The sequence below is a fragment of the Penicillium bovifimosum genome (assembly GCF_028826915.1).
Source record: "Penicillium bovifimosum strain IBT 22155 chromosome Unknown utg000003l_segment0_segment0, whole genome shotgun sequence".
Lineage (NCBI taxonomy): Eukaryota > Fungi > Ascomycota > Eurotiomycetes > Eurotiales > Aspergillaceae > Penicillium > Penicillium bovifimosum.
The window spans coordinates 921,401-944,753 of record NW_026622712.1 but is presented as its reverse complement, the minus strand read 5'-3'; the positions used below and the strand labels follow the sequence as shown (position 1 = coordinate 944,753).

Here is a 23,353-nt window from a genome sequence, read left to right as displayed (position 1 = left end):
TGCTTAGTACTCCGCTTGGATTTTATACCAAGACAAGAGACGATAAGATATTAAGGGATCCTACACAGTATGCACAGTATACACATTATTATATTCTCTCGCTCTCGATTCCAATGACATTCCAATGCAAGGAGGCTAAGCTTCAACTAGAATCCAGGATCCAAGGACATCGAGGGGGAGAATTCCTGGCTCAGTATCGTATACACATGGTCTATGGAAGTACCAGAAAAAGATCAGGAGTGAGTACGCAATAGGTTCTCATTTGCCCAGCATTGTCGAGACGATCAATGCGCACGAGGAGGGGGGGGCAATGCATTACCCCCAATGAACTCATGAAGGTGAGACATTCGATCAGCGCAGACCCAGTGGATCTAAATGAAAGAGATTTTTACCTACTACATCAGGTTAAGAAAGAGATATCCGACTTCAAGTCTTTCTGTGTAACGGAAGCAAGTTACTCCATAAAGACTTGATATGGTCTCGAATCTACTGGGTGATCGAGGGATCGTGGTTTGAGGTGATTGAACGGGTTTGACCGTTTTAGAGCCCCACTCATGTAGGTAGAACCTTGGAAGAGCCGATATCAACACGATCAATGTTGGTATAAAAATGTGTGGCGTCAATATACCCTAGCCCTACGGCCCTACGAAGTACAAACAAAAAGATCCGACTTGTACCTCCCAGTGCACTCATACGAATGCTACTTCTATACCTGAAAACGGCCAATAGCTTCATACCCATATGCAACGTGGTGCCTACAGATGTAGGTCCCTCACACAAGGTCTAGAAGCCAGACCCAATGCCAACAAAGTACCCACTCAAGTCCAGGTTCCTCGGTGGCACATTGTCAAGACTCAAGCGTTTACCAGCTGCATCCCGCCAGTCAAACCCGTAGTTCGGCAACACTTCGTGTCGGCACCGAAACTCACGTTGAACTAGAAGACGATTGCATCCTCGAGCAGGAATTCCACAATCCATTGTGTGACCGGACAGGGATCTATTGCGTCTGCATATCATCCGATTCGAAGATGGACGCTCAGCCCTGTCCCTAAATTTTCATCGCGGTACCTGCGGTAAAGTCTCACCTTGTAAGAATCTCCAGATCGAGTATTCATCTCGATTGGAAATTGCATGACAATGCAGAATAAAACATAAACGACAACGTCGAAATAATCCAAGGTCGAAGTAAACTGCGTGGAAACAGAGTTCGAAACGGCCATGACGAAATACGGACTTTCGATCTACCGCGGCCCGTCCTTGGTACTTACTTCCACTCCGATTCTACTCACCTAAACATCCAATCCCATCAACCTCTTACCTCTCTAATTGTACCTAAATATCCCAATCCCTAAACCACATCCATTCACAATGTTCGCCCGCCGTCTCGCAACCAACCTCCCCCGCGTCCGCGCCCAAGCTTCCCTCTTCCACACCACCGCGCCCGCCTTCGTGCAAAAGGGCGACGCCATCCCCGATCTCGACTGCTTGGTCGAGAACTCCCCCGGCAACAAGGTCAACCTCGCCAAGGAGATCAAGAACAAGGCCGTCATCATCGGCACCCCCGCTGCCTTCAGTACGTGAACCGTCCCCAAGAAAACAAAACAAAGCAAACCCGCTCCGGTTTCGGGACTGACATTCTCCCAGGCCCTGCATGCTCATCCACCCATGTCCCCGGCTTCATTAACCACCCCAAGCTCAAGGAGGCCGGTCAAGCTTTCGTCATCTCCGTCAATGACCCCTTCGTGTAAGCTACATACCCGTTACCCGCAAGCTAGCCGGATCATTCTACTGACGGAGCTATCATACAGGACTAAGGCGTGGGCTGATTCCCTCGATCCCTCTGGCAAGAGCGGCGTGAGTATCGTCTGTTTCTTGGGTTGAATGACAGATGAGCTAATTTAATGGGTTGGTAGATTCGCTTCCTCGGTGATCCCTCCGGCAAGTTCACCCAGGCGCTCGACCTCAGCTTTGATAGCAGCGCTATCTTCGGTAATGACCGCAGCAAGCGCTACGTTCTGCTCGTCGAGGATGGAAAGGTCAAGGAGGCTTTCATCGAGCCTGACAACACTGGTCTCAACGGTAAGACTTCCTTCCTATTGAGCACGATCTCGTATATGCTAATGTCACTTGACAGTCTCCGCCGCTGAGAAGGTGCTCGGCTAAAGACTTCTCTATATAGAGTTCTTAGTACGTTTCGCACATAGAATAATGCATCATGGCCCCAAGGCCCAAATTCACTTCTGATTCCTGCTACACGGTGCTTCGTAGTGCAGGTCTCTAATATACAAATAGGTCATCCTCGCCAACCCTTTCAACGCCTGATAAAATGTCAGAGTTGAAAAGTCACATTCCAAGGTTCACAATGGGTCGAACATGTAAACCGATGGCTACCTCTTCATCCCCAACCCAAGTCTAAATTTCCAATCTTGATTACTCCACGTTTCTTCCAAGTATATTTCTGGCAAGAAACCGTAGGAATCCACCACTCATCGGGACCAATTTACTGCTGCAAAGCCTGCCACTGCTCGGGGGTATAGCACTTGGGAGTCCAAGCATGGATAGCAGCGATCTCAGTCTTAAGCGCAGAGTTGACGAGCCGATGACGCGCAAGCATATTCTTGCTCTCAAACTGAGGGGAAACAATCACAGCCTGGAAAGCCTGTCCACAACCGCCTAATCCAAAACAAAAACCAACGTCAGACACAGAACAATAAGCAGAAGATATGAATTGCTTTCGACGTCATAGCGCCCATTCTGGATTTCCCATACCTGATAAATCCTCGACCTCCACATGCTGCGCCTGCAGCGTCTCAGTCAACTTATTCTTCAGCGACTCCGCAGTGATACCAGATGTGTCAGCCATAGCGGCGTTGATGGCAGCGTACGAGCGCGCGGAAAGCGAAAACGGAGCCCGCTGGATCTGATTGTTCGGGCGGAGGAGATAGCGACAGCTTCTGCTCAGTGCGGTCAACGGAGAGGCGCGGGAGAACATCAAGTATGGTGGGAGGCAGAGAAAGGAAGGAAGGAAAAGCAAAAGAAACGAGATAAAGGTGCCCGGGGTTTATCGCCAAGTATGGGAGAGGTTGTCGGCCTCATTACAAATTCGAGCGGCTCCTGTGGCTGGTAATGGCACGTGTGTGGCGCGGTATCGCTCGCTTCCCCGTATCGCTCCGTTGAAGTTTGGATCTTGCGCTTTGGACTTGCAAGGTTATCTATGAATTTTCTTCGTACTGCTATCCGTCGATACTCTGTCATGTCTTCAATAGAGTCGCTGAAACTGTCGGAATGCTCGCCATTCACCAATGTCGTCGTTAGCTCGATGAGGAAGCTGTAATTTCTCCCCTCACTGCTTCGTTGCAAGCTCCCCGCATTCGATGGAGCTTTGGTTGACATCTTATATGCAGATATCCAGAGGCATTGGCTGACAAAAGCTTCGATAACACCGGATGTAAGCTTGGATCTTCATCGGAATTGTTCTCAAATTCACTGTGGCACTAACACACGATAGTGCTCCTCGAAGCTCCCTACGACAAGTCTCGGCCAAACAAGAACTCAGTTCTCCTAGCCATTGACCTCACCACAGCGGTCGCCAACGAAGCCATTGCAAACCGCAACTCAATCATCGTCGCATACCGTACATCCCACCCAACCCTTCCATGACCAGCAAAGGCTCCCATCTAATACACAAAAACAGACCCCATCATCTTCCGCGGCCTCAAATCCCTCACCCTAGCTGACACCCAACAACGCTCCCTCCTCCGACTAGCCCAACATGGCATCAGCGTCTACTCCCCCCACACAGCAGTCGACACCGTCCCCAACGGCATGGCCGACTGGCTCTGCGACGTCGTAACGGGCGTCTTCACCTCGACCAAACCAACCTCAACCCCACCAATCCCATCCTGCACCTCAACCATGTACTCCGCACCCACATACCCAGACTCGGCCACACTGTCGCTCGCTCCCGTAAACTCAACCCAACGCGAAACCCCCCAGCACACAAGAAGCACAATCCACCCGTCCCCCTCGATCCCCGAAGGCTTCGAGTCCGCCGGTGCAGGAAGACTAATCTCCTTCTCCGAGCGTCAGCCGCTCACATCCCTCATCGACAACATCGCCGCCGGAATCGGATTGCCTGGCGGTATTCCCATCGCCATTCCACAGGGGAAGTCTGTGGACGACATCTCCATTCTCACGGTGGGAATGTGTCCTGGTTCTGGGTCGAGCGTGCTGATGAAAGGTGAGCTGCCTGATCTCTTGCTTACGGGTGAGATGAGTCACCATGAGGCGCTCGCTGCTACTGAGCAGGGGTCTGTTGTTATTTCGCTGTCGCATACGAATTCCGAGCGTGGGTACTTGCGGGCTGTTATGCAGCCGTTGTTGTTGGCTCATATTAGGGAGGACTGGGAGAGGGCTCTGAAGGAGTCAGAGGAGGCTATTGGCGAGCTGGATATGTCTGATGGGAAGCCTTCGGCTGGTGTGTTGGATCTGAAGGACCTTAAGGAGCTGGGCGAGGTGGACGTTTCTGTTAGTGATGCTGATCGGGATCCTTATGGGATTATGATTTGGCGAGGGAATTAGATTTTGTCTGAGGTGCGTTTCAGATGGAACTAGTTCTTCTTCCGGGGGAAAAAGAAGCACTTGCTCGGGTAGTCTCAACGAGCAAAAGGCGTGCTTTTGGAAACCCCGGTCAGGGTTGGACTATTAAGTTATAATTTTCGGTCCTACCTAACCTCCAGTTTGCGCAAAACGAAGAGGCATTTGCCTTTTGAATACAACGGAATAGTACATGTAACTTGATGGGAAATCAATCAGTTGACTAGACTTGCGACCCATATGAACTAGAACTATGCAGTATGAGAGTCAAACGTGTTTCAAATGAGAAGGATATCCTAATGGCAGACGATGGCAAAACAAAAGAAAGCGTCTTGAGTTAGGAGAGAACAAGACAGGGCGAAGAGCACTTCAAACATCGATGTAGATTGTCAAGGCGACGCAGAAAGACAAAAGCTAGTGATTGGCCGCAATCAACAACCCACGATTATCAATGTCAGAAGACTGTGGTGAGTATCGAGTAACGATAGGTGGGAGAAGCGAATAGTGAAGAACAGTGAGACCGGGTAAAAGAACCAGACGACCGAGCCCCGAATGACTGAACATGAGACTGAAAGGGAAAAGAAAAATAGAGAGAGATGGTATCCGCGTAAGTGGCAGCGAAGTCAGGAACGAATCGGAAAGGGAATAAGTCCTGCAAAAGTGATTACAGATCGATCAAGCTACCCCCGCGCTGTTGCTGCTGTTGACCTCCCCAAGGATTGTTGTTAGCAGGCTGTTGCTGCTGTTGCTGCTGCATATAGCCGGTCTGTTGCGGCATGCCTGTGAATTGCTGACCGAGGAATGGGTTTCCGGTAGGCGTAGCGTGTAGGCGGTCCAAACCCTGACCGGCAGAGTTGACGAATGTGCCAGGCGTTGTGTGCTGCGCGGGGATTCGGAGATCTCCGACATTGCCGAATGTATCCAGGCCTTCGCCGGTTGACAGAAGGGCGTTCAGACGGGCATGATGAGGGTCCTGCGGTGTAGTGCTCTTTGGTGGTTGCGGGGCTTGGAAGTTGGCAATGGGGTTGGGCTGAGTGGGCTGGCTGAACAGTGAGTTTTGGCCGTACTGCGAGTTGTTCTGGGCGAACTGGTTCGTGGCACGGTCCTCTGACAAAGCATTGAGTGTGGGTGGGCCGGTTGGTGCAGGGTTGTTGAACTGTGTTTGTTGGCGCTGGGCGAAGGGGTTGTTGGATCCTGTCGGCATGGGCTTGAGGGCATCCGCCGGCTGCAGATTCTGCTGCTGCTGGTTTCCAGCCCAGGGGTTGTTGCTTCCTGCTGTCTGATAGTTTTCCTGGGGCTGTTGTTGTTGCTGCTGCGAAAAGATATCCCCTCCGTAAGGGTTGTTGGGGTTGAACGCGGTCTGTTGGGGCTGGAGAGTGGCCTGGGGTTGCAAATAGTTGTTCTGTTGCTGACCATAGGGGTTCTGATCGAATGCCGAAGGCTGTGCCGGATAACCGTTGGCGTAGGGATTGTTCACGCCGGTGGGCTGATTCTGGAATCCTGTTGGCTGAGCGTACTGGCTGTTCAGATAGCCAGTCGTCATGGGCTGCTGCGCATTAATCGGGTTTCCGAACCAATCCACAGCACCTTGCTGTTGGTAGCCCTGGTTGTATCCAGTTGGCTGAACTTGAGCTGGGGTGTCGTCGAAGAGCGATTGGGCGTTGCTCTCCTCTAATTCGCGCCTCCGGAGTTCCTCCTCCTCTCTGCTCAGTTTAATGGCCTTGGCAAGATCCTCATCATCCTCGTTTGCCATTGACTCCTTGGCTCGTCGCCGGCGCTCTTCCTCGGCTTCGGCCTTGCTGGCTTCAATAGCTAAGCGGTATTCGGTGTCGGACTCGTCATCTCCATTACGTCGGCGTCGGTCTTTGCGCGGCGGTTCCGCACCGGAGTTTCCATAGCCTTCATCGAGCCCGCTAACACGAGTCTTCCAAAGTTTGCGATCGGACCGTTCGCTGCGCAGGCGATCTTCATCCAGTACGAGTGCGGTCAATTCCTTTGCTGCCACGCGGACTAGAAGACACCAACTTGGTCAATAATTGCGACTGTTCCGGTCTGCAACAGATGACTTACCATTCTGGCCAACATCCCTTCCTTCCTCGTCAACGTATGTAAACTCCCGTAGGGTCTTGATAATGTAGACATTTTTGCGGGCCCACGTTACCACCAACTCCGAGCCTTCATGCAGACAGTAATCCAGGACCTTTAGTGACTTGAGCACGTGGCGCCAGTTCTTGCCCTTATCGTTGAGTCGCTTGTCAAGCATGTCCATGATCTCGTAGAACTCGTTCGGACTATCGTGCAAGTATTGTCAGAGGCGATGTTCACACAATTTGATCAGAGTCCGCAACCCACCTCCCGAATGTCATGGCGGCAATCTCGGACATATCAGTGCCCGTAGGGCCCCATGGGTCATTGCTTGTGGCTAGAAAGGTCAGTTAGCAACTGCATCATTATCCATGTAGAGTGCATGAGCGCAATGCAGAAAGGGTCCTCCGAAAGACAGGGGAAGCAAGGCACGGGCGGAAGCCGCTCTGCCAATGCGCCTCGAACTTGGTAATAGCAGGGGAAATGAAGTAGAATCTGCTCATACCATTTCGAACCTTGACTTGCACCGAGGAATATCCCTTTGTGACGTTTTTGACGCTCCGTACGACTTTAGACATGTTGTCGGTGATGCGACGGTCACGGTATTGTGGAGGAATAAATCGTTATCGCGGGCGAGCAGCGACTTATGGATGCGAAGGGTTATCGCAAAGTATCAGTATCAGACTGCCAAGCACACAGCCCTCGTTCTCCGTATCGCGGCCCAAGATGGGAAGGTTGTTAAGCGCGTTACGTGTACACCTCCCGATTCGAATAGAACGGGTCCACAAACAGGTGTGAGGAGGCGGGGAATTGAGTTTGAAGTTGCTTGATAACTGTTGGCGAATGAAGAAGACAGATGAAAAGTGAGAAGTGAGAGAGAGAGAGAGGGGGGTACTGTGGCTAGAACGGGGGGGGGAAGAGGCCCGAGGCTTGGCAGTGACGAAGCAAGTTTGTACCGGCCGAACTACGAAGCATTGTTGAGATCTACACTCTAACTACACTCTGATGGTTTCTTTTCATTAACTTACACTTTTATGTACTACTTTGTGCGAGGTCAAATATCTCTTCTATTCTTACTCGAGTCGAGGTAATCAGTACTCCTAGACTCCTTAGTGCATACACCAGGCCCAGGGATGTGGTCTGACGGTCAGACTAGAGTCTAGTCTGACCACCGTATTCATCTCTGATTTAATTTCCCGCATACTCGGGCATCAATAGATCAGAACAATATGCTATCTAAGACCCTACAGATGATTAGTACACGATCACGATACCCAAGCCACCTGATTGTGCAATTGTTCCTACAAGAAGATATGTGGCACGTTGACCACCGCGGCAGTGGCACCGCCACACATGGTAAGGTCAAGGCTCTCAGGCAGCAGTCAATGGGGAATTATTATTTACCTCAATCGGATATGCAAAGACTCTTACTAACTGTGTACTTCGTATGCATCTGATCTCACGTGATAGCTCAACTTCCGGGGAACAAGGCTACGTCATCTTGCTTTTTCTAGAAAGTCCATGACACTCTTGGCACTCCGATCCCAGGTCCACATGGTATCGGCCTTTTATAGTAGAGAGTTTTGACTTGATTATTTTACACATTCCTGCGACGGCCACCAAGCTAGTTTGGTAATATCCGGCTGTTTATCGGTCCTTCATTTAATCATTTTATCGAAGGGGAACGGCTCGTTAACGTTTAGATCTCTGAACTTCAGTTCAGCCGAGCTGCCCCAAGTCCCCAACTATGCTGCGTTCCATTGACCGAAGGGCAAAACGCTAATTTCGTGTGCCTGCATTCGCTCAGACGAATCACGATAGCTGCTTTCTAATATCGTCCATCGCAAGGCGCAAATCCATTTCGAGTCAAGAAGAGAAGGCCTTTGCTTGCAGGCCGAATGGTCCTCTCCGCCCTCAAGGTAGCATCAAGTCTTTCCTCTAGGTTCATACATATTTGATCCCAAGATCAAGACCTAGACTCATAACTCCTGTCCAGCCAACTATGTGTTTGTTTGTGGTGACAAAGCGAATGGCGGAGATATAACTTGCCTCTTTGGGCTAGTTCTCATGCTTTCGGTCTAGCTTCGAGAATCGACACCTTCCGCTTTGCGTGGTACTCATCTCTCTTCCCGCATCTCCCAAATCCCAGACCTATGCCTTAGCCATGTCATTGGTATTTGATCCCGATTTATCAGCGCACCTCCACAACCAGATCCTTGAACGGGGATGGATTGGAGCCGGACGAGATGCCGATTCAATCCCGTCCAAGAGCTGGTGGGAAGAGTCCTCGCCTATCCCATTCGATCTCGCATCTCGACTGAATCCGAAGTTGATCAGGTTCCTGCGGTCGGCAAAAGCCGTGATGTTTAACCTTGATTCAGATTTCAATCTCTTCTATTACCTCATGGCGCTTAATGGAAAAGATGAAATCTTTGCTTCTATCCGTTCGCTCAGATGGTGGGGTGATCGTTATGTCTGATTGTATCCCTCCACACGAACAAAGAGTGATGAAGAAGTCGGCATATTGTGAGATTCTTCAGTTTTGCTACCTGTGAAGACGAATGCTTACGCGCCAACAAGATTTGACCAAAAAACCGAGCTTGCAGCTTTTGTCCCAGACTGGGAAGATATGATTGTGTCTGATAGGGAACGGTGGCCATGGAGGCCATTGCAAAACATTCTGCAAGTCTATCTAGAGATGTTGGATGAGGGCAAAATAACAACATATTCGGATCGTCGGAAGGGATCTGAAAAGTATTCTTTCAGGGCATTCCCTTGGGAGATTCACCAACATACTGCAGTAGACGTTGAGCGGGCTGTCAGTGCCTTCACTCGTCTTCTTGATGCCATCGAGATTCGACTCCCATCGATTTCGACGCATTCAACACACGACAGTGACAACAAACAGCCAAGCTTCGAGGGCATAGCTCTCCCATACTCGGAATCGGTCATGGAGGCGTCTTTTATAAAAGCGGACTGGTTTGTCAAATCTTTTCTTTCCGCTCTTCCTATCCGCCACCTCAAATTTCGCCATATTGCCCCTGGCATTCGACTCCAAACCCCGATCGAATTTACAAACCAGCCACTTGCTGACCGCCGCCATAATGTTCTGATTCCAGACTTTTATGGTACCGACAAGCAGACATCTTCATTCCCTTTCCTCTTATTCCGAGGGGAGAGAGAGAACATGTCTCCCTGGATTCGGCCATGGTTTCCTGACGGGAAGGCAGAGAATATTCCCTCTGGCTTGTACATGGAACCCACCGACGAAGGCTTTAACTGGGAATCTGGCAACCAGAGCCGACTCTTGCTGCCGTTTAGCATCGGCAGGAATGGGTTTGCTCGAAGTAGCAATGGTATTCCATTCAAATTTATTATTGATACGGAAACTGAGAGGCCTGATCAACTTTACCAGTCGGATACATTCAGTGGCTATAGTGGCTATTTACCTTGGGACTCCCGCAGCTCGTATCTACACAAAGTTTTGGAAAGTTGGGCTGAACGGGTGGAAATGGGTGATTGGCAGGTGGACGAAGATGGCGTTGTCGGTGGTATTGACAAGTTTAAGGAGGCCGACACTAAAGAGCATTGGAGAGAATACTTTATTCCTTGGTGAGATTGTAACTTGACAGAGCCTTGAAACATGATTTGGCTCGATGCAAATCATTGATAGATTTGAGTATCTGTCTAATTCTCTAGTTATACCCAGCAAATATCTACATTTACTTCGGAGGCCAAACAGTATCCTTCCAAGGCCGTCCCTTAGTCTCCTTCGCCAGTTCCTCCATCGTCTTCCACTTCCATAACCTCTGCCCCGGATTAACAAACTCATTATCCGATCCAAGCCCATTAACAGTATGATCAATACTCCCATCAGCCATCAAAAACCTCAAATAAGCCGCCGGATCCCACGAAGCCTCCCCACCCGTCGTCTTCTTCTTATACTCCTCATACGGAACCTCACTGACCTCAATCTCCCCAGCCCCAGCATCCCTCATAATCCCCGCAATTTCCAAAACAGACCTCGTATCACCCCCAACATGCACAATCTCCGGAACCATGTCCACCTCCATGGTCGCCAACGCCGCAACCGTCTTCCCCACATCCCCAATCCCCGTAAACGAAACCGGCTTCGTAGGCGGTCCAACACTCGTATACCTCCCATTCTTCGTATCAAGCCCAAACCAAGGCCCAATACTATCCTCCAAAAACAGTCCACAGAACACACGACAGATCTTCATATCCGTAACAACAGGCTGCGCATTCGCAAGATGTTTCTTCTTCTCGTACCACTCCAGATGCGCAAAGTCGTGGCCGTAATGGTCAACCCCGAACTCGGAGGGAAAGTAGAGCCGGATGTTTGTGCGTGGTAGCGTGGCTGCGATGCGGGTTTTGAATTCGTGACCTGAGGGCCCGATGGCGTTCACGAGGATGTGTACGCCCTGCAGGGCTTGTGAGAGGTTGCTGGTGTCGTAGCGTCGGGTTGTGACTTTTACGCCGGCGCGAACCTCCGTGGGGGAAAACAGGGTTGATTCTTTGCGGGAGAGGAGGATTATCTCGGAGAATTTGTCGTGGAAGGCCGAGGAGAGGAAGGCGCTTGTTATGTGTTTGCCCAGGTGACCGGTTGCGCCGGCGATTGCGACGACGGGTTTTGCTGTTGGTGTCATTTTTTGTTGTCGTATTTCTTAATTGTGCAAGAATTGAGGTGAAGTAGTGTCTATGAGGGTATTCAGGGGAAGTTCGGGGCAATGGGGGAGGCTAGTTTCGACTTTTATACTTCGCCATGTTCGATGATTATCGATACGTCATCTGGTAGCTTCGACAACATGCCCCGGGGTCCTAATTGACAGCTGTGATTGGTTGATATTTAAGGTCTGCACGTTTAAGCAAACAGCCCAAACAAGGGTTGGGCCAATCAGATTAGAGTGTCGCATGCTCTTGAGTCTTGTACACCAGTGTTCGCAATTCGCATCAAGGAGCTGGAGGTACGAGGACTGGAGATCTACGATATGGGCAATTATTGTGACTGACTTCCTGAAAACATTTCTATCGTAGGTATCTCCGTAACCCCAGTCTGGAAAGAACGACCCAAAAAGTCTATGAAGCATGTGCAGTACCGGTTGGAAAGCGCCATGATCTCGCATCACCAAAATGCTTTTAGTTCGCGTGTTAAAAAATTGAAGAGACGCAATATATATGACCAAAAGCTGAAGAATCTTGCTCCAACAGAAAGACGTTCCCGAATATAACGAACCAGCTTGTGCTTAACGCACTACGCCAACAGATCTGTGCCAACATGGTTTAACTACATTATTTCAAATTTCAGCCCTCGAGCATTACTGCTCCATGCTCATATACTTCTCCTCAGCGCCCTTGATGCACGAAATGTTGGCACCAAGCTTGTTTAGCGTCTCGACATACTCATCATAGGGATCCGAATCAAACACAATACCACCACCGGCCTGGAGGTAAGCCACGCCGTCCTTGACCATCATAGTGCGCAGCGCAATACAGGTGTCCATGGCACCGGGCATCTCAGCGGAACCGTCGGTATTGGCACGGTTGTATCCAAAGTATCCAACAGCGCCAGCGTAGACACCACGCTTCTCGCCCTCCAACTCGGCAATGAGCTGCATGGCGCGCACCTTGGGTGCACCGGATACGGTGCCAGCGGGGAAGATGGACCGGAACGCATCGAAGCGGGTCATTCCTGGCCGCAATTCTCCGGAGACTTGAGATACCAGGTGCTGCACGTGTGAGAATCTCTCCACGACCATGAGACGGTCGACCTGCGTTGTGGTGGGGTCGCAGACACGGTTCACGTCGTTGCGGGCGAGATCGACCAGCATGACGTGCTCGGCGCGGTCCTTGAGACTGCTGCGGAGCTCTTCGGCCAGGGCGGCGTCCTCCTCTGGGGTCTTGCCGCGCTTCACTGTGCCGGCGATGGGGTGGCTGATGATTCGGCCATTCTCCTCCTTGACAAGGAGCTCGGGACTGGCTCCGACAAGCTGGAAGTCTTGGCAGTCGATATAGAAAAGGTAAGGAGAGGGATTGACGGTGCGAAGGTGACGGAAGAGGTTGTATGGGTGAAGGGAGGTGGGTCGTGATAACCTCTGTGATGGCACAGTCTGGAAAATATCGCCCTTGGCGATGTGCTCCTTCAATTTGTGGACGTGGCCTTCATAACCCTCCTGTCCAATGTTGGATGTATACTGTTGGTTCGGAATGATCGGACCTTGTGGGGGCATAGGCGTGCGTTCCTGGAGGAGGGTATTGATGGTTTTTTGGATGATGGACTGGCCCTGGAGGTATGAAGCCTCGAGATCGGCATCGGCCGAGGGAATAGGGACGTAGGTAATGACCTTCACGACCTGGAAGAAATGATCGAATGCGATAATGGTGTCGAAAAGCATAAAGAACGCTTCTGGCACTCCGAGGACATCCTTCATGGGTCGTGCCGTCTTAGGCTCGAAATATCTAACACAGTCGTATCCAACATATCCGATCGCTCCGGCGGTCAATGGCGGGAGGACTAATCCAGGGACTGTCGCGACGCGGAACTGGGAGAGCTCCTCCTCGAGGTATGGGAGGGGGTCTGCTGCGGGTCCATGGCCTTCGCCGGTCTTGATGACTTTCCTAGGGTCTGCATGGTGGAAACAAGTGAGCAATGGGATCGGATCGAAGCTTCTGGGATCACCCACCTGCGCCAACGAAGCTGTATCGTCCAATCGTCTCTGTAGTGGCGGCACTTTCATACAAAAATGACAAACGCGAGCTATGTCTGCGAGTCAGCAATCCCGTCCGGCATTCAGTGCCCCACCAATGTTGAAAGAGACCAATGACTCACTTCTCTGCAATTTTTAAATAAGCCAAGGTCGGGGTCAAGAGGTCGGCAGCAATTGTTGCTGTGACAGGAAGTAGGTTGGGAGGAAATTCCGAGTTCTTCGACTTCGAGATCACATCTCGCGCCGTCTCGAGGGACGGGATGGTGGCGATCTGAGTCATTGGTAAATAAGCATAAACTGAATCCTGGCGCACGCATCCAGTGAGGAAAGGCGCCATCCAAGCATGTGCGAACTTACAGGAGGTGCCATCTTGCGATATGGGTGAGATCGACGATGCGAGTGAAGAACTGTAGAGGAAGGATTGATCTGACGGTGGGAAAATGATTCACTGTGGGGGGGTTTGATCGACGGCCCGGGTCCGACTGGAATGAGCCCAGCCCGCACCCGTTCTTTGTTGGACCTCCCAACAAAGAGATACGAGTTTTTCCAGGCTATATATCCAAGAAAAGTCCCTCGTATGGTTGCAGACGAGCAACATTGAAAGGCTTAGCGGTCTTACAAGTGTGACTGTGAACATCTATATGCCCTAATATGGACTAGCGTCGAGGGGTACATCCATTATCGATAAGACGCGGCAGTACGGAGTACAGAGGGGGTACAGCCTTACAGGTACTGTGGTACATGAGTATAAAGGAGCTTCTGATACTGGAACAGGGTATTTTCTTGATCAAACAATAACAATGAGGTACAAGATCACACAGCCCCACCGTAATGGGGAGAAAAAGAGGCAAAAGAAAGAGTCCACCGTCGCCAGTCCATGTCATTCGCCGTGCCTACCCAAACCTGCCTCAAGCAATGCATGCCATTATGCATTTTCTAAATCAGAATGTATGTTCACAGAAGATCGAAAGATGGAGAGCAAAAGGAAAAAAGAAATCAGAGAGTCCATGAAGGGCAATACCTCTTCAAATGGAGCCTTTCCGGGAGTGTCGATTAGTTTCAGCGGGGCATGAGTCGTTATGTGTGGGTGATTCGAGCTTTTGCCATCATCGCTGCAAATTAATGATCGCCAGCTTTGAAGATCCGTTAGCATTAATCAATTGAAACAGTAAAGAGGGGATGTACCTGTTTGTCGAAGCCGCAGACAAGTCGTTTCCCATCCATATCCCAAGAAAAGGGCCGGCTTAGATCCGAATCTATGTGACCGTTCGAAACATGGTGTCCGTTGGTGAGGCGAGCGCCTTCCTCCTTCTTCACCTCGGGTATAGGTGCGGTCCAGGTGGAAATGGGTGCACCGCCACGCTCCACGTTCCAAATAAAGAGCCGGTCTTTGCTGAACGCGCCCAGGGCGTATCCATCGGGTGAGAAAGACCCGGCGAGCGCCGGACTTGATGGATCTAGGCTAAGCTGATGAATGCATGTATAATCCTTGAGGTCGAGATCGACCCGCCAGACCTTGGCTTTACCGTCCGCCGAGAAAGAGGCAAAGTCAATGCGCTGCGCAAGTGATTGAGGACGAATATCAAGGCCGGTAATACTGGCATCGTGGGCGTTGGGGATAAAGATGTCATGGGTGGGGATCCAGATCGCACGGGCGTCTTCAGAAGCTGCGACCGCAACTGAGTGAGATTCAGTTTGGATGCAGCGAATCAACCCCCATCTTGCATCATCACTGGGGGAACGGAATGTTTTAACCAGACGGATGCTGTTGTCAACTTCGGATTGGTAGATTGTGCTGTCTCCAGCAGCAAAAACCAAGTTGCGTCCACACCATGCCACTTCGTTGATCTGATCTTCAATTGTTTGAGGTGGAGGGAAAACGTCCGGTCGTTGGGTGTCGTCCCAAAGCGCGAGCTCCGATACATTATGATTCGAGGCGACAACAACGAGTCGCGGGCTGTCCTCAGCCCAATGCAGACCAGTAACAAGCCGCGGCACTTCGGGTAGTAGGTCCACTGCGTCACCGTTGACATTGTACATGGTGATGGTTCCTCGGTCATCGGTACAAGTCGCCACGGCCAATTGTTCGCCGATGGCATCCCAGGCCACGGTTGAGACACTTGTGCTTCCCACCTTGAGGTCGAGAATCTTCTTCTGCAGTGGGTCTGACGAGGTTGACAACTTCCATATGCTGCAAAAGAGCTCACCAGCTCCCACGACGATATTGGGATCACGAGGGTGCCATAGAGCGCTAGTCACGTGGTTCTCCACATCCAGCAGGGCGGTGTTGGGCGTCAAATCGATGGGCTTGGCGGGGGCGATCGAAACGCCGGATATGTGACCGTTCCCGAGGGTGGGCTCGGGAATTTCCTCGGCCATGCTAATATCGCCATCATCGTCCAGACGACGAGGAGATTCTGGCTGGCTTTCGGTCCGTGCTTTGTCCTCCATGGACTCATCGCTATCAGTTTCATCCCTATCCGGCTCGGCATGGCCATTTACCGGGCGGTCGTGCTCAACCTGGGCCGGCGAATCTGCGTCAGTGCCGATAGCCTCATCATGACCTTCTGTAGAGCCAGCTTCAAAGGGCTCTGGCCCGAAAAAGTAATCAGAGGGTGAAATATTGATGTGATTGCCCTCCTGTACATTTCAGTTAGCGCGATTTCTAAACCAACCAAAGGAATCCCCTTTGGCGCGTAAGAAGCACGTTGAAATTAGACATACCTTGTCCAATGAGGCTTCCATCTCATGATATTGGAGGCCCTTCTGCACCAATGACACCAGCGCATGGGTTTTAACATACGGCGCAAACGGAAGAGTCTGTGGATTAGGATACCATGCGCGTTGCAAAGACACAGCAGCATCGCCATGACCTGGATTAAGTTAGATACGAGAAGAAATGGTAAAGTCCAAGGGACGGGACCAACCTGCTTCTTGGAGATACCTGCAGAATCACATTAGTTCTGTATTGCATGCATGAGCGCATTGTCACTTACCTCCAAATTAAATAGTTAACATGATGCGACGTGAGGTCGGGTTGTGCCATGATTACATGTGCGACCAGCTAAGGGCCGCGGACATGCCAAAGCGGGAAGAGAGCTGTTCGCGAAAATCAAAGTGGAGGCTTTGATGCGCGGAGTCAGAGCTTCAGGAACGCGGAACACGAGGCCGGAAGGGGGAAGGAAGTTCTGGATTAATTAAAAAAGGGGGTCGGGTTATCTTCCGCACAGAAAGGGCCAGAGGGTTTAAAGATTGAAGGGAAAGGCTAAAGCCAAGACAAGGGAGAAATTGAAGGTAGGGAAGAGAAGAGAGAGGGAAGAAGATAAGACCGGGGGTATGGTGTTCACAATATCTGCAATGGGTGGAACTGATTTCCGCTAGGATCAGAACCGAAACCAAAAGAGTATTAAGAAGTGAAGAGACTCAAGAGAGAGAGAGAAGAGCCAGGAAAGTGAAGATCTGAGATTAAAGGATCCAGAATGTTTGAAGTCCAGAGTTTAGCACTAGCCACATGGGATCCTCCCTGTGGCGTCCTCCACACTTCCATCGTTCTTTCCTCTTACTCTTTCTTCTCTCTAACTCTTGCTCTTCTTGTCTGTCTCTTTTACTCTATGTTCAACTAAAGCACCTGCTAATCCTGAGACATCTACCCTCTGTAACCACCCCCAGAGCCCCCATAACCCTGTCAAGCTCTAACAGCCACAAAAATGGGAACGGGTTCTCCACATATCGGGGGATTTCAGCACGAGCACTTCTCGATAGTTGAAGTACCGCAGTGACGCATTTCACTGTGTCACCACTGATATGCTAACAGAAATATTTTCTATCTCAAACATCAGAATGATCGGATACTTGGGTTACCTCATATTCTTGAAATGCACCCACCCGAACCTGCAGGCCAATCCTAGATGGTGGATCGTGGCTGGTGATGCCGCGGGTTACCGACTTGACATTTGGATTGGCGCATTCCATGTGTTTCTTTCATGGGGCCAATACATTTGCACTTACACAGTACTGCGTAGATCTACCCTGTCTTTTTGCTCCCTATTTTATTTTATACACAGTACAAATTGCCAAGTTCGATCAGTGAAGATTTCTGCATCTAGTGACAAGGCACCATAGTGCTAATAGCGCTATGGTGGGCAACAGGATGTTGGCTGCATACTGCAGAGCTACAGAGAATGCCCTTGTACTCCGTAGTCCGTACATCGACCTCGTGCAGTTTGACTTTTTACCAAACAAAACATACAGACTACAGAGTACATGCAGGCTGAAAATATCTAAGGCCACGGTATATCTGTCTATGGCCTGTATACGTTATCATAGCCCCCTTTGAGTCCAATCCTATAATTATGGAGCTACAAATAGGAAATGGGAAAAAGCCAATATCCCCTGCTAGCAATAAAGAGAATAGATCTAAACATAAAAAGAAAAGATACATGTACTAAGCTAGGCCCCATGTAGATATGTGATGTAGCTGGCTGTGCTACACTAGACCAAGGCCCAAGGGTCCGGCTCCGCTAAGCTTTCCCACCTCAACCTTCACTCTTTACGGCCTTCGGTCCCTGCGATTCGGTCCCTGCGAGAGCTCCACAAGAGCTCCCAAACATGTCGCTCCGAATCAACATTCCTCCTGCTACCCGCTTCTGTCTCGTCAGCCTCCTCACTCTCTCCCTCCTCTACAACATTGCCAGATGGCGACAGATTGACACCACTGGCGGGACCCCGACGACCTCTCCTCTCGTCCCCTACCTGACTCTGGTCCCTTCTTATTTCTTCTACTACCCATGGACAATCGTCACAGCTACCTTCGTTGAACAAAACATATTCACCGTCCTCTTGAACGCCGCCACCATCTTCTATGGCGGCAAATACCTCGAACGCGCATGGGGCTCGCGCGAGTTCAGCAAGTTCATCGCTGTCATCGCCGTGATCCCCTGCATAGCAATCATCCCAATCTACCTGATCTGGGGAGCCCTCGGAGGTTCTTCAACCAGAACGTAAGTAATCCCATGGGCCTTTTTCCCCCAACACTAAACACTAAATAACCCCGAAAAAAACAGACTCACCCAAATCTGCGGCGGCGTCTCAATCCAAGCCTCCTTCCTCGTTGCCTTCAAACAACTCGTCCCAGAACACACCGTAACAGTCTTCAAAGGCCTGATCAAAATGCGCGTTAAGCATTTCCCCGCCCTCTTCCTCCTCCTAAACACCCTCAGCGGCCTCCTCCTCGGCACCGACACAGCATCCGTCCTCTCCTGGCTCGGCATACTCACCAGCTGGACCTACCTCCGCTTCTACAAGCGCCAGCCCGATCTAACCGGCACCTCGAACACCGGCACCGGGATCAAAGGCGACGCCAGCGAAACCTTCGCCTTCGCCTGTCTATTCCCCGACGTGATGCAGCCGCCCATCGCCTTCGTCGCGGATCAGATCTACGGCCTGCTGGTTGCAACTAAGATCCTGACACCGTTCTCCGAGGACGATATCGCGTCCGGCAATGAGCAGGTACTAGCGAGAGGCGAGGCGGGGTTGCCGACGTTGTTGAATAGTCGTGGGGCGGGCGCGAGGGGCGCTGCGAAGCGCGAGGAGGCTGAGCGGAGACGGGCGATTGCGCTCAAGGCGTTGGATCGGAGGTTGCAGGCTTCTACGATTGCGCGTCCGCAGGGTCAGGCCGCTGGGTTGGGGGAGCCTAGCTCGTCGCAAGTGAGACCGGTTGAGTCGACGGCTGCGCCTGGGCAGAGTATGCTTGGTGAGACTAGTTATAACCCTGACCCTGCATGAGCTCGGCGGGGTTCTTTTGTTGACTCTGGCGTTTTGTAAAGCGCTCTGGGATTTGGCCTTGGACATATTTCGCATTCCGGGCTTGACTGGTTTGCGGATTGGTTTTTCATACTGCTGGTCTACCTGTGATGAAGTATATGATGCATTATCTTTTTCTTGCTTCGAGTGTTCTGCTCTTGGTCGTCATCGCCGGCGCAGCGCCTGTGTGATCGCGGTAGCTTTAGCCTTGAACTTATTGACTCTAAACGGCTCTATGGAGTTCCCATCAATCAACATTGAAAGAAAAGCCTTGATTCTATGAGGGTCTGTATAACCTTGGTTCGATTGCTTATGCGTGGGTATATGTGTAAGATCTCAAGACAGACGAAAGCTCAGCTACCTAGTCGTCATCTGCACCCATGATCATCTCAGCCTCCTCTTCGTCGAGTAATGGCACAAAGCGGAAGTCCACAAACGAAACCGGCCCATTGGGGCCTTTCACACCAGCACCTATAGATCTCCCCACGGGGGTGTTATGATCATCGAGCTCAACAAGGAACTGCAGACTCAGCACTCCCTGCCTATCCCCACGGATGCTCACTTTATTAGCAACTGACATAGCCCTCGCGGCCTTGCGAAGCAGCCCAAAGCGATAGCTCTGTTGAATCCGATCGCCCATAGAAGACGGCGGACTCACAAGGAAAGTCTCCGTGACCGTAGGCGCAACCTGGGCCCGAGTTGCGCGAGCGCGGTTAGAGCCATCGGCAGTCACCACCTTGTGTCCCTGACCCGGGCCACCGGTGATCTCGTTATGCTGATCGATCGAAAACTCGACGGTGGATTCGCTAAATGGGCCGCCCGCACCGGAGAGAGCAAAGTACGGTTCCCGCTTGGCGGATGCGGAGAGTTTCAAAATTGTGGGGGTGGAGGAGTTGAGTTCGGCGATGGCATTGTGCAGCCACGCGGAGCGCATGATGATTTTCATGATGATAGCGTCGCGCTGGAGTGGGATGTCCCCTCCGTTCTCGTCGGGCTCGTAGGTAACTAACTCGCAGGTTGTTTTGACGCCGGCTTCGGTGATGGTGATGCTGAGAGGGGCGCCGTGCCGGACGTATTGCAGGGTACAGGAGCGGTGCATGAGCAATGCGGGGGCGTTGAATGCGCTTGACGAGGCGGTGTTGGTGTGTAGGATGCTGGATTCACGGGGTCGGTTTGAGTCTGAGAGCTCGTTGATGCCAAAGATCTTCAAGGTTTCGAGAATGGCGGAGATTGAGACAACGAAATAAGGATAGGATTCATTCTGTGAGCCATTGGTATCTTGGTCGGGTTGGTGTTGGTTAGGCTCAGCGTCCGTCGGTGCATTGTACGTGTAGCTGGTGAAAAGCGATTTATCGAGAAAAACGAGTCCTTGGATGACACGGCCTTCCTCAACCGAGAATCGAATTCCCTCCGGCGTGATCTGGACGGTGGCCTTGTGTGCGAACCCAATGCAGGATAGCAGTGTGTAGAGATGGTGGGCGTTGCTGGAAACTGCAGTGAATAGGGGCTCCATTTCGTCGCGCAGAAGCTAGCTGGAGATATGCAGGCGCGATACTGGCACAGAATGAAGGTTTCGAGTCCGAAAATGCGTGATGACTTTGGATGGTCTAGTAGTACATGCCCCTCTGAACCCAGCGCTTATGGTACATTTGAGGAACAGGCGATAGGAGAGGTAGTTGGTTAAACGTAGACTCCGGCGGCACAGATCATGAACACAGCTCCAAATCTATCCAGATCATTCAATCAGTATGTCGGTCGTGCGGGAAAATATCTCCAGGTGGGACACAAGCTTTACTAACCCAAAAGCCAATGCGGCGGGGACACCCAAAGATGCGATACCGAGGAAAGACCGATCTGTTTTGATTGTCAGGGCGGGCCCATATCTTCAAGTCGGACGAGCTTTGTTGTACTTACTCAGTCCAAAGAGTGTGGCCGTAATCAATGCTGTAAATGCTATTCAGAAGCTGCTCTCTTTCCAAGCTGTGCTAGTAGGTAGGAAGCTTACCGATAAGGAGTAAGTTGAAGCCGACGGTAAACTGGCTATCCTTGCTAATAAGAGGCACAAAAGGAGTCGCGGAGGCTGCCTCCCAGACTTCGTTCAGAGACATGAGGAATTTACGCAGTAGAATCGAAGAAGAAGATTGTAATTGACATTCAATGAAGTTCGAGGGACGGAGAACCGACAGATGTCATCTCAAGGTAGGAACTAGTAGGAACATCAGCCCCGTCATGTGATTGGTGCGCCACTTGTTATTTATCCGCAGATCTGACCCAACCGGAACTCGGATTTACTATTTCTCCGGCTCATCCCCATACCATCAACCGCCATGACACTCGGACTTTTATTTATCCGTCTCCTCCCATATCATCGACCCTCCCGTGTACAGGCGAGCTGCTTGAAGATCAGAACAATGACTGTCAATTCGCCAAAAAGTAAGTTGTATCTAACTGCCTCATTGTACTTTTTCTCTGGAGGAAGCATTTACTAACTTGAAAATGCAGGTTACAAGCGCAAAGTCTCTGAGGAGATAGCTTCCCCAGGATCTGGGCAGGTGGCTAGCAAGAAGCCACGCGCAGATTCACCCACGAAAGAGGTAAGAGTGATCGTTATGGCTCAATTGTGTCGCGTGACATGTTTGCGCTAACTGTTATTGTTATGTGCAGGAAGGCAAAGACGAACACCCCACGAAGGGTCCTCTTCGCATCGTTCCTTTTCCTGAGAAGGTAACTTTCTTTTCCTCTCATTCTCATGCGCACCATGGATCTCCAACGAGAAGCTTCATTTGATGGGACAAATGCTGACTCTCCCCAGCCCGCTGTGCTCGAGGAACGCCGTGGCGACATCGAGTTCCGTGTCGTGAACAACGATAGCTCCCATGACAGCTTTAAGGTCCTTACGGGTTTGAAGAACATCTTCCAGAAACAGCTCCCCAAGATGCCCAAGGACTACATTGCGCGTCTTGTCTACGATCGGTCTCATCTCTCCATGGCCATTGTCAAGGAACCACTGGAGGTCGTTGGGTAAGTCGAAAGTCCGCCTCGGCGAGATTGGGAAATAGGATACTGATCAAGTACAGAGGAATCACATACCGTCCTTTCAATACTCGCAAGTTCGCCGAAATTGTGTTCTGCGCCATTTCGTCTGATCAACAGGTCAAGGGATACGGTGCCCATCTGATGTCCCATCTGAAGGTATGTTTACAATCATCCAGTTCCCCAGCGCATACCTGACTAACTTTCCATTAGGACTACGTCAAAGCGACTTCTCCAATCATGCATTTCCTCACCTACGCGGACAACTATGCTATTGGTTATTTCAAAAAACAGGGTTTCACGAAGGAAATTACGCTCGATAAATCCATTTGGATGGGCTACATAAAGGACTACGAAGGCGGCACGCTCATGCAGTGCTCCATGCTGCCCAAGATCCGCTATCTGGAGGCTGGCCGCATGCTTACCAAGCAGAAGGAGTCCGTCGAAGCCAAGATCCGTAGCTTCAGTCGCTCCCATGTTGTTCACCCGCCTCCAAAGGAATGGAAGAACGGCGTGACTCCAATCGATCCCCTTAGCATCCCTGCCATCAAGGCATCTGGATGGTCTCCAGACATGGATGAAATGGCTCGGCAGCCTCGCCATGGCCCAAACTACAACCAGTTGCTGCACCTACTCAATGACATGCAGAACCACAGTGCGGCCTGGCCATTTACTCAGCCTGTGAACCGTGACGAAGTCCCCGATTATTACGAAGTCATCAAGGAGCCCATGGATTTGTCCACCATGGAGGAGAAACACGAGAAGGATCTGTATCCCACTCCCCAGGACTTCATCAAGGATGCCATGTTGATCTTCGACAATTGTCGTCGGTATAACAATGAGACCACTGCGTATGCGAAAAGTGCCAACAAGCTCGAGAAGTTTATGTGGCAGCAGATTCGGAATATTCCGGAGTGGTCGGTACGTTTTTACTTCACTTCTTCAGTCATATCTGATCAGACAAACGCTAACCCTGGGTTACAGCATCTTGCCGACAATCATTAATTTGACAGTACTTCGCGGACAGCCAATAATTCGGACCGCAGATCCGAATGATTTGGGGATAGCCGGTATGTATTGACTTCTCGGACCTATCTGAAAGGGCAAACACT

At 50.9% G+C, this 23,353-nt stretch overlaps 12 protein-coding genes across 12 annotated transcripts; 5 read left to right on the top strand and 7 right to left on the bottom strand.

Moving 5' to 3' along the window:
- Window positions 1–1,368: 1,368 nt before the first annotated feature.
- Window positions 1,369–2,163, top strand: N7515_003409 (peroxiredoxin family protein; the record flags this gene model as incomplete). Its single annotated transcript, XM_056664153.1, has 5 exons — window positions 1,369–1,573; window positions 1,645–1,744; window positions 1,809–1,854; window positions 1,914–2,079; window positions 2,135–2,163. 5 exons carry the CDS (start codon window positions 1,369–1,371, stop codon window positions 2,161–2,163), a joined length of 546 nt encoding a protein of 181 aa, XP_056523210.1.
- A 337-nt stretch (window positions 2,164–2,500) lies between these two features.
- Window positions 2,501–2,992, bottom strand: N7515_003408 (BolA family protein; the record flags this gene model as incomplete). Its single annotated transcript, XM_056664152.1, has 2 exons — window positions 2,501–2,673; window positions 2,770–2,992. 2 exons carry the CDS (start codon window positions 2,990–2,992, stop codon window positions 2,501–2,503), a joined length of 396 nt encoding a protein of 131 aa, XP_056523209.1.
- Window positions 2,993–3,126: 134 nt separating this feature from the next.
- Window positions 3,127–4,581, top strand: N7515_003407 (Nif3-like dinuclear metal center hexameric protein; the record flags this gene model as incomplete). The annotated part of the gene is made up of 5 exons (XM_056664151.1): window positions 3,127–3,133; window positions 3,180–3,330; window positions 3,405–3,448; window positions 3,509–3,634; window positions 3,695–4,581. 5 exons carry the CDS (start codon window positions 3,127–3,129, stop codon window positions 4,579–4,581), a joined length of 1,215 nt encoding a protein of 404 aa, XP_056523208.1.
- A 679-nt stretch (window positions 4,582–5,260) lies between these two features.
- On the bottom strand, window positions 5,261–7,259 carry N7515_003406 (epsin; the record flags this gene model as incomplete). The annotated part of the gene is made up of 4 exons (XM_056664150.1): window positions 5,261–6,606; window positions 6,667–6,887; window positions 6,949–7,018; window positions 7,187–7,259. 4 exons carry the CDS (start codon window positions 7,257–7,259, stop codon window positions 5,261–5,263), a joined length of 1,710 nt encoding a protein of 569 aa, XP_056523207.1.
- A 1,586-nt stretch (window positions 7,260–8,845) lies between these two features.
- On the top strand, window positions 8,846–10,297 carry N7515_003405 (uncharacterized protein; the record flags this gene model as incomplete). Its single annotated transcript, XM_056664149.1, has 2 exons — window positions 8,846–9,143; window positions 9,222–10,297. The coding sequence occupies 2 exons, from the start codon at window positions 8,846–8,848 to the stop codon at window positions 10,295–10,297; spliced, it is 1,374 nt and encodes a 457-aa protein (XP_056523206.1).
- Window positions 10,298–10,403: 106 nt separating this feature from the next.
- Window positions 10,404–11,348, bottom strand: N7515_003404 (isoflavone reductase family protein; the record flags this gene model as incomplete). The annotated part of the gene is made up of 1 exon (XM_056664148.1): window positions 10,404–11,348. The coding sequence occupies one exon, from the start codon at window positions 11,346–11,348 to the stop codon at window positions 10,404–10,406; it is 945 nt and encodes a 314-aa protein (XP_056523205.1).
- A 669-nt stretch (window positions 11,349–12,017) lies between these two features.
- On the bottom strand, window positions 12,018–13,775 carry trpE (anthranilate synthase TRP2; the record flags this gene model as incomplete). Its single annotated transcript, XM_056664147.1, has 4 exons — window positions 12,018–13,324; window positions 13,383–13,456; window positions 13,529–13,677; window positions 13,764–13,775. 4 exons carry the CDS (start codon window positions 13,773–13,775, stop codon window positions 12,018–12,020), a joined length of 1,542 nt encoding a protein of 513 aa, XP_056523204.1.
- Window positions 13,776–14,558: 783 nt separating this feature from the next.
- Window positions 14,559–16,452, bottom strand: N7515_003402 (WD40 repeat domain-containing protein; the record flags this gene model as incomplete). The annotated part of the gene is made up of 4 exons (XM_056664146.1): window positions 14,559–16,046; window positions 16,131–16,279; window positions 16,334–16,350; window positions 16,403–16,452. 4 exons carry the CDS (start codon window positions 16,450–16,452, stop codon window positions 14,559–14,561), a joined length of 1,704 nt encoding a protein of 567 aa, XP_056523203.1.
- Window positions 16,453–18,014: 1,562 nt separating this feature from the next.
- On the top strand, window positions 18,015–19,190 carry N7515_003401 (rhomboid family protein; the record flags this gene model as incomplete). The annotated part of the gene is made up of 2 exons (XM_056664145.1): window positions 18,015–18,406; window positions 18,470–19,190. The coding sequence occupies 2 exons, from the start codon at window positions 18,015–18,017 to the stop codon at window positions 19,188–19,190; spliced, it is 1,113 nt and encodes a 370-aa protein (XP_056523202.1).
- Window positions 19,191–19,569: 379 nt separating this feature from the next.
- N7515_003400 (Rad1/Rec1/Rad17 family repair protein) lies at window positions 19,570–20,721 on the bottom strand (the record flags this gene model as incomplete). The annotated part of the gene is made up of 1 exon (XM_056664144.1): window positions 19,570–20,721. One exon carries the CDS (start codon window positions 20,719–20,721, stop codon window positions 19,570–19,572), a length of 1,152 nt encoding a protein of 383 aa, XP_056523201.1.
- Window positions 20,722–20,888: 167 nt separating this feature from the next.
- On the bottom strand, window positions 20,889–21,316 carry N7515_003399 (OST5 family protein; the record flags this gene model as incomplete). Its single annotated transcript, XM_056664143.1, has 4 exons — window positions 20,889–20,934; window positions 21,008–21,062; window positions 21,123–21,152; window positions 21,214–21,316. The coding sequence occupies 4 exons, from the start codon at window positions 21,314–21,316 to the stop codon at window positions 20,889–20,891; spliced, it is 234 nt and encodes a 77-aa protein (XP_056523200.1).
- Window positions 21,317–21,619: 303 nt separating this feature from the next.
- Window positions 21,620–23,246, top strand: gcnE (histone acetyltransferase GCN5; the record flags this gene model as incomplete). Its single annotated transcript, XM_056664142.1, has 7 exons — window positions 21,620–21,641; window positions 21,711–21,802; window positions 21,873–21,932; window positions 22,021–22,229; window positions 22,286–22,400; window positions 22,455–23,162; window positions 23,226–23,246. The coding sequence occupies 7 exons, from the start codon at window positions 21,620–21,622 to the stop codon at window positions 23,244–23,246; spliced, it is 1,227 nt and encodes a 408-aa protein (XP_056523199.1).
- Between the last annotated feature and the right edge of the window lie 107 nt (window positions 23,247–23,353).